Here is an 8,589-nt window from a genome sequence, read left to right as displayed (position 1 = left end):
TGAACAAAGCCTGTGCTTTTCTGTATCTGTTTGGGATCCAGGGAGCTGAAGGAGGCCTCTACTGCAACATCCATCTGCCCACAGGCTTTGTCATCTTTGGAGACTGCTATTGGGGAACACCAATATTGAGGAGCAAAGAGGGGGTCCTGCTGGAGCTGTGAGCTCACTAACCATTGGAAGCATAGTTTAAGTATAGCTTCTTAACTCTCTCTCTCTCTCTCTCTCTCTCTCTCTCTCTCTCTTATTTTTTTTCTCCTTCCTTCCTTCCTTCCTTCCTTCCTTCCTTCCTTCCTCCCTCCCTCCCTCCCTTCTCTCTCTCTTTCATTTGCATCTGGATTAATGTTTTAGTTTGGACAAAAAAAAAGACATTTAACAATAAAGTATAGGGGATGGAGCTTATTTACTTAGTGAATAATATCACACCCGAGTCTTTTGAACTGTTGTTTTATTATTTATTGTTATTATTATTTATTAAATTTGTATACCGCCCTATGCCTGCAGTTCCTCCTAGCTTAGTATTGTGTTTTGTGAGATACAGTGCTATTTTTCTATAAAAAGAGGAGCTGGAACTCAACATGAATGCTTCTCTTGTTCTCTTTTAATGGCAATGGCACCCATCTGAGAGGTGCCAGAACTGAGTTCTGGCAAGTTCTGGCTGAGAAAAAGCCCCGGTGAGATAAGTTTGAATTGAAGAGGACGTAAACCTTAATTTTGGGAAGACCATTTATCTTTATCTCTATAGTTCCTGAATAATAAATGTACTGTACAGGAGATGCTCATTGTCTGTTTACAGGGGGTGAAGGGGGTGATGATGGAATCTGTGTGTGTAAACAGGGTAGGAGAAGTGGAGGGAGGAGAAGGCATGGATGTGGGGAGTAATCACTGGTGAGTAGAATTGCTTAATAGACACTGAAATGACGAATGCCTGTGTGTATTGCTGAAAGGGTTTAACTGGAATACGTCACTGAAGCAAAAGAAAAGCCAGAAGAGCTCTCTGAGTTCCTTGATGGGTTTGATAATAAGAGAAAGAGAAAACAGCTCCAGGCCAAAGGGCGGTTCTAAGGAGAGAGAGACCCTGGATTCTAGGTCTGTTTGGAATTGTCTGATATTTCTCAGATGCTGAGCCTGTGCTGGACAGCACAAGATATTGTGTGGAATGATTTGGATGCATTTCTGATGTGTTTGTTCTGAAGAAAGTTCTGCAAGTAAAGCGTTGAACAATCTAATGGGTCTAGCCAATGTTTTATTCCAAAAGCTGTCAGTTTTCGTGCTTCCAGTCGCTTCAAGAGAGCCAGCGTGGTGTAGTGGTTAAGAGCGGTAGACTCGTAATCTGGTGAACCGGGTTCACGTCTCCGCTCCTCCACCTGCAGCTGCTGGGTGACCTTGGGCCAGTCACACTTCTCTGAAGTCTCTCAGCCCCACTCACCTCACAGAGTGTTTGTTGTGGGGGAGGAAGGGAAAGGAGATTGTTAGCTGCTTTGAGACTCCTTCGGGTAGTGATAAAGCGGGATATCAAATCCAAACTCCTCCTCTTCTTCTTCTTCCCCTTCTTCTTCTTCTTCTTCTTCTTCTTCTTCTTCTAGCTGCGCAGTCTTAATATCTGCAATATTCCCTGTGCAAGGGAGAGATAGAGAAAGCAAGGAGGGGAGCAGAGGGGGAAAGGGGTGAAGGTGAAAATGGAGGTGCAGAGGGGGTTGCAAAATAGGAGGGATTAGGAGGCACCCCCTGTTGTGAAAGCAGGGCATGCAAGGGCTGAAGGACAGGCAGGGATGTTGGCATCATAGCTGGGTGGAAGGTAGGGCCATCCCACCCATGAGGCAAGGTGAGGTGGCTGCCTCGGGTGGCAGGATCCATGGGACAGCAGATCTGGCCTCCAAGGAAAGCACTGCCTGCTGTTGCCGCCACAGCGACAGTGACAGCTGCACCACACGCCTTGGAAGCCAGATCTGTCGTCTCCTTGGCAGCATCCCATGCTGATTCTACAGTGATATCTTGGCAAATAGGAGGTTCTGCTTGTCTCCTCCCACCCTTGTTCCCAGTGTAGATCTTTATTCCCCCTTCTTCCTGATGTACTGTAGATGTTTTTTTTTCTTCTTCTTCAAAAGCAACTACTCTATTCTGAACTTAAAAATGGAAAGTGTAATGCTGGTGGTCAACAAAAGAAGTTCAAAGACTGTCTCAAGGCAAATCTAAAAAAATGTAGTATAAACACTGACAACTGGGAAACACTGGCTTGCGAGCGCTCCAGTTGGAGAACAGCCTTTACCAAAGGTTTCATGGGCTTTGGAGACGCTCAAACTCAGGACGAAAGAGAGAAACGTAATAGAGGAAGGCTGTCAGCATCGCCCTTGAGCCAGTGCCACCAACTCGACTCATCCACTTCAGCCCCGACTGGGCTAGGCGAGCTGGGTAGCACTTCCAGAGACCACCTTCTGCACAGGAACAGGTCAAAGTGCTGTGGACTCACAGCTTAGAGTTGTGAGCACCGGATTCACTTCCACAAGAAGACAGTCGTCGCACAGCAGAATACAGCAGAGTATAGCAGAGCATAAACGACTCGGAGAGCAGCTCTGTAGAATATCTTCTTTATTCTATCTACAACTATAATACACAACTATGTACAGAGCTAAATGAGGTCTAAACGGAAAATGCTGAACTGCACTGAGTGTCTGCAGCTGCTCTTAGCAGCAACCTTATCTATACACACGATCTCTAACACTCAGTCTCTCTCTCTCCCCGACACACTGACTGACTGACTCTTTGATGTGGTGCTGGAGCAGAATAAGTAGAGAGCAGAACACTGCCCCTCCTCTCTGGAGAATCAGCAGACTCATCAGGAGATTCTTGGATACGGGAGGGGTGAAATCTCCTCAAAGGCACGCTTGGCAAACCCTCACCGTGATCAACTCCCACCCAGAAACCAATGTCCCCACTGTGGAAGGACTTGTGGATCCAGAATTGGCCTCCAGTCACTTATGGACTCACTGTTAAAACCGTGTTCATGGAGGACAATCTTACTTGGCTACGAGTGATCGCCAAAGAAAGAGAAGACTGTAGATGTTCGCTCAACCGTCATCCCTGGCAGGGGTGGTGACATGATTTTGTGGTTTGCCTCAGGTACCAACATGTATTAGGCTGGCCTTGGTGGAAAGTGAAAAGGGTGCTTAGCAGCTGCAACAAGTGCAAAGGGAGGAGGAGGAGGAGGAAGAAGAAGAAGAAGAAGAAGAGGAGGAGGAAGAAGAGTTTAGATTTGATATCCCGCTTTATCACTACCTGAAGGAGTCTCAAAGTGGCTCACATTCTCCTTTCCCTTCCTCCCCCACAACAAACACTCTGCGAGGTGAGTGGGGCTGAGAGACTTCAGAGAAGTGTGACTAGCCCAAGGTCACCCAGCAGCTGCATGTGGAGGAGCGGAGACGTGAACCCGGTTCCCCAGATTACGAGACTACCGCTTTTAACCACTACACCATGGAGGCGGTTTGCATGCAGGGTGGGTTGCATGAAAGGAGTGGGGAAGACGCATGGGCATGTGGGTGGTGGTGAAATTGGGTGTGAAGCAGAACTGCAGAACAGAAGAGAGAAACGGCTTCAGAAATGATGGTGAAAAGCAATCTCCATAGTCCCATGGGATGGGATGGGGAAGCTCTAGAGAGTTAATGTGGGGGGAATGGCAGAGGGGTTGATGAACAGAGGAAGAAAGGGTTCAGCCTGCCAATGAAAAATATTTTTTCCTCCTTTGGAAAAATCTTCTCTTGCTCCATCCCAATCTTGCTCATCCAAGAGGGCCCTTGAAGAAGGAAAATACTTTGCACAGAGCCTCACGCACCTGCTTTGTCCGGATGCTGTAAATGATGGGGTTCAACATGGGAGGGAGGCTGAGATACAGATCAGCCAGCAGGACCTGCACGTGTGGTGGCACCGCCTGGGGAAAGCACTGGATGTAAATGGAGGCCAAACCTGGGAGGTAGTAGAGCAGCATCACACAGATGTGGGAGCTGCAGGTGCTGAAGGACTTGAGCCGCTCGGTTTTCTCGGCAAGCTTCCCCACAACCCTGAGAATCAGTCTGTAAGACAAGGCGATGAAGGCTGTGTCGGTCCCCACAATGAGGGTCGTCCCCACCAAGTTGTAGGTGCTGCTTGCAGAATAATCTGCACAAGCCAATTTCATGACCACCATGTGCTCACAGTAGGAATGAGATATCACTTTGGAAGCACAGTATGGCAGGCGCCTCAACATCCAGGTCAAAGGCACCATGAAGAGGATCCCTCTTGCCAAAATGGCCAGCCCTATCTGCACGACCCTTTGGGATGTCAAGATAGTCTCATATCTTAGCGGGTGGCAGATGGCGACGTACCGGTCAAAGGCCATGGCCAGCAAGACTCCTGATTCCACAGCTGTGGTGGCATGGATGAGGAACATCTGGGTGAAGCAAGCATCAAAGCCAATCTCTTGAGAGCCCATCCAGAAGATGCCGAGCATCTTGGGGACCACAGATGTGGCCATGACCAGGTCAATCATTCCCAACATGGCCAGGAAGTAGAACATGGGATGGTGCAAGGTGTGAGCCAGTAGGATTGTCAGGAGGAGGACGCAGTTTCCTGCAAGCGCCATCAAGTACATTGAGCAGAAGAGGGCGCCCATCCAGGAGTGGGCACTTTCTAGCCCAGGGATGCCAACTAAGAAGAAGGCAGAGGAGCTGGAGTTGAACTTGTCTGGATCCATGAAGCTGAGCGTGGTGTCCTAGTTTAACGAGAAATGAAATCCCAAGAAAGAGAATTTGCATTTAAGGTTGGCTTCACAAAAGGGAAGCAACGCTGTTTTCTCCTCTTTCCCTGTAGAAGGTTTCCTACTGACACCTTCTCTCTCTACAACCCCAAGGGCCCCGAGGATCAGTTGCTGGCTGGGGCTGAGTTCTAGGACAGCCCTAGTAGTTCTGCTTGGCTCACCGGTACACAAGTCAATCAGTGAGTGGAACTTGAGCACCTTCAAACAAATACACCAGTATTCCCCAACCTGGTGCCCTTCAGATGCCAATGCTGGCTGGGGAGGGTGGGAATTGAAAGCCAGCACATCTGGAACATAAGAAGAGCCTACAGGATCAGGCCAGTGGCTCAACTAGCCCAACATCTTGTTCTCACAGTGGCCGACTAGTTGCCCCAATGAGAAACCAGCAAGCAGCCCTCTTCCCTCCTGGTAGCCGTTAATAGTCTTATCCTCCATGAATTCATCCAATTCTCTTTTAAAGCTATCCAAGTTTGTGGCCTCCGGTGGGAGTGAGTTCCATTGTTTAACTCTTTGCTGCGTGAAGAAGTCCCTTCTTTTCTCTATCCTGGATCTTCCAACATTCAGCTTCCTTGGGTGTCCGCAAGTTCTAGTGCTATGATTGAGGGAGAAAAGCTTTTCTTTATCCACTTTCTCCATGCCAGGCATAATTTTATAAACTTCTATCACGTCGCCTCTTGCTTGCCTTTTCTCTAAACTAAAAAGTCCCAAATGCTGCAACCATTCTTCACAGGGCGAGTCACTCTACCCCCTTGATCATTTTGGCTACCCTTTCTTGAACCTTTCTCGACTCTACAATATCCTTTTTGAGGTGAGGTGGCCAAAACCGTACAGAGTACAGTGGTACCTCAGGTTACATACGCTTCAGGTTACATACGCTTCAGGTTACAGACTCCACTATCCCAGAAATAGTGCTTCAGGTTAAGAACTTTGCTTCAGGATGAGAACAGAAATCGTGCTCCGGCGGCATGGCAGCAGCTGGAGGCCCCATTAGCTTAAGTGGTGCTTCAGGTTAAGAACAGTTTCAGGTTAAGTACGGGCCTCCGGAACAAATTAAGTACGTAACCAGAGGTACCACTGTAGTCCAAATGCAGCCACACCATATATTTGTGTAACAGCAATATGACACCAACAGTTTCATTTTGAATGCCTTTCCTAATGATCCCTAGCATGGAATCTGCCTTTACAGAGACATCATCCATTGTGTCTACATCTTCCTCGAGATATCTTCTATGACCTCAAGGTCTCTCTCCTGGCCTGTCACCTCCAGTTCAGACCACATGAGCACAAAAGTGAAATTAAGAGTTTCTTTCTTTCTTTTTCTTTTGCTGCAATATGCATCACTTTAAACTTACTTACATTGAACTGCATTTGCCATTTTACTGCCCATTCACTCAGTTTGGAGAGGTTCTTTTGGAGCTCATCACAATCTCATTCTGTTTTAACAACTCTGAATAATGTATTATCATCAGCAAAGTTGACCACCTCACTGCTCACTCCCAACTCTAGACCATTTATGAACAAGTTAGGAAGCACAGGTCTCAGTACTAATTGAAGAGGGACTCCATTTCTACTTTACTCGGTCCGTTCAGTCCTACTCTTTGCTTCCAGCAACTTAACCACAAAAGGACTTCTCCTCTAATAAGGTGACTGCTCAGCTTACTCTTTGGTGAGGTACTTTGTTATTTATTATTTATTACTTAAATTTCTACACCACCCTTCATCTGAGGATCACAGGGCAGTTTACAATATAAAGGGACAAAAGTACATAAAACAAACAAACAAACAAACAAACAAACAAACAAACAACAACATTTATACCCTTCCCATCTAGCTAGGTTTCACCAGCCACTCTGGGCAGCTTCCAGCAAAACATAAAAAATAATAAAATGTCTAACATTCAAAATTCCTGATACAGGGCTGCCGGTTGTGTAATTCTTTATCTCCTTGACGTCTGATGGGAGGGTGTTCCACAGGGAGGGTGTCACCACCGAGAAGGCCCTCTAACAAACAAGACAGTGTACTTTGCTTAAAGCTTCCTCATCCACTGAGCTTGAATTATGCATTTCCCTATGTGCATTTGAAGGTCATATAGCTCATCTCAACTAGGGCCAGGGCCTTTTCAGTACTGGCCCCAACTTGGTGGAACGCTTTGTCACAAGAGACCAGGGCCCTGCAGGACTTGACATCTTTTTGCAGGGCCTGCAAGACAGAGCTGTTCCGCCTGGCCTTTGGCTTGGACTCAGTCTGACCCTTATGTTTCCCTCCCCTTATGGTCTTGATTTATCAGCTACTTTAAAATGAGGCTGCATTTCAAATTGCATTTTAACCTGTATTTTAAATTGGTCCCCCCCCATTATGTTTTTACTGTAATTTTATTGGTGTTAGCCGCCCTGAGCCCAGCTCTGGCCGGGGAGGGCGGGGTATAAATAATATGTATTATCATCATCATCATCATCATCATCATCATCATCATCATCTCTAAGCTGCTCTTTGACGCCAGACCTACCTGAGTCAGATCCAGATCAGGTGAAGGCATAACTGCAAAGGAGGCCTTGTTCTCTGCTTGCAACTGGCAATAGGGAGCCATGCCAAGAAGACTACATCATGCAAAATTGCATTTCCCTCCTCGCTTTATATTAACTCCAGGAAAACCACAAGGGCTGAACACTCTGCTACTCCTTAGACACCCTGTCTTGTCAGGAGCACAGAGGATAAATAGACACTCAGCTGAATATGCTGTGTGTCTCCCTGTCTTGTCTCCCTGCAGTTCTGATCCCCAACAGCCTTTTCCCTATTCCTGAGGTGTGTCTTCTGATACTGGGTGGCAGCAGCTGAGTTGCATGAGGTCATATGAGCATCCTCTAGGACGAGCACAACAATTGCAGCAGTGACCTGATTTTTTGTCCTGCTCCAGGAATGCATCGTCTGCATGCAAAGCCATTGCATTCAGCTGAGGTGCTAGAAGGGTATTTATTACCTGGTCGATCCCCAAACACGTCCTCTTCAAGGAGAAAGTATTTCCTGTGGTGTCAGGGAGAAGAAGCACCTTGGGACCACACCACTTTCTGTCCTGGTTTTTTTTAATAGCAGTATTTATAGCCCACTCATTATTGAATGTTTTCAATCCCAGAGTGGAGTTGTTGTTGTTTAGTTGTGTCCAACTCTTCGTGACCCCCTGGAACAGAGCAGGCCAGGCCCTCCTGTCTTCCACTGCCTCCCGCAGTTTGGTCAAACTCATGCTGGTAGCTTCGAGAACACTGTCCCACCATCTCATCCTCTGTCGTCCCCTTCTCCTTGTGCCCTCCATCTTTCCCAACATCAGGGTCTTTTCCAGGGAGTCTTCTCTTCCAGAGTGGGGTACAAAGTAATAAAAAGAAACAGAGAAAAACTACCGTATTTTTTGCACCATAACACTCACTTTTTTCCACCTAGAAAGTAAGGGGAAATGTCTGTGCGTGTTATGGAGGAAATGCCTACGGGTGGCATACCTACGGATTTTCCTGCTCTAAAAACTACGTGCGTGTTATGGTCGGGTGCGTGTTATAGAGCGAAAAATACGGTATATACAAAAATTACAAAATCATATCAACAGGACCCATAAACAACTAAACAATTCTATCGTCAGGCAAACTAGTAGAATTACAACATACAGTAATAACAAAATATGGGCCACACCCCTGATTCTGTGGGGTGGGAAGAGATCAGCGGCATCTCCTGCCCCCTGTAAAGCATGGTGGCCTCACTGGTGCACCAGCCATGTGCAGGTCAGCCTGGCTGCCCGGCCGTGCTGTGGTGCAGATGGA

At 47.0% G+C, this 8,589-nt stretch overlaps 1 protein-coding gene across 1 annotated transcript; it reads right to left on the bottom strand.

Annotated features, from left to right (window-relative positions):
- Positions 1–3,772: 3,772 nt before the first annotated feature.
- Positions 3,773–4,723, bottom strand: LOC128412308 (olfactory receptor 52I1-like). The gene has a single exon (XM_053385212.1). It carries the CDS (start codon positions 4,721–4,723, stop codon positions 3,773–3,775), a length of 951 nt encoding a protein of 316 aa, XP_053241187.1.
- Between the last annotated feature and the right edge of the window lie 3,866 nt (positions 4,724–8,589).

Source organism: Podarcis raffonei, chromosome 4 (genome assembly GCF_027172205.1).
Source record: "Podarcis raffonei isolate rPodRaf1 chromosome 4, rPodRaf1.pri, whole genome shotgun sequence".
Taxonomy (NCBI): Eukaryota; Metazoa; Chordata; class Lepidosauria; order Squamata; family Lacertidae; genus Podarcis; species Podarcis raffonei.
The sequence above is the reverse complement of the archived record's forward strand: the minus strand, read 5'-3'. Positions and strand labels throughout refer to the sequence as shown.

Excerpts from the sequence above, each read along its gene's own strand:
- LOC128412308 (XM_053385212.1), bottom strand. The coding sequence starts at position 4,723 with ATGGATCCAGACAAGTTCAACTCCAGCTCCTCTGCCTTCTTCTTAGTT.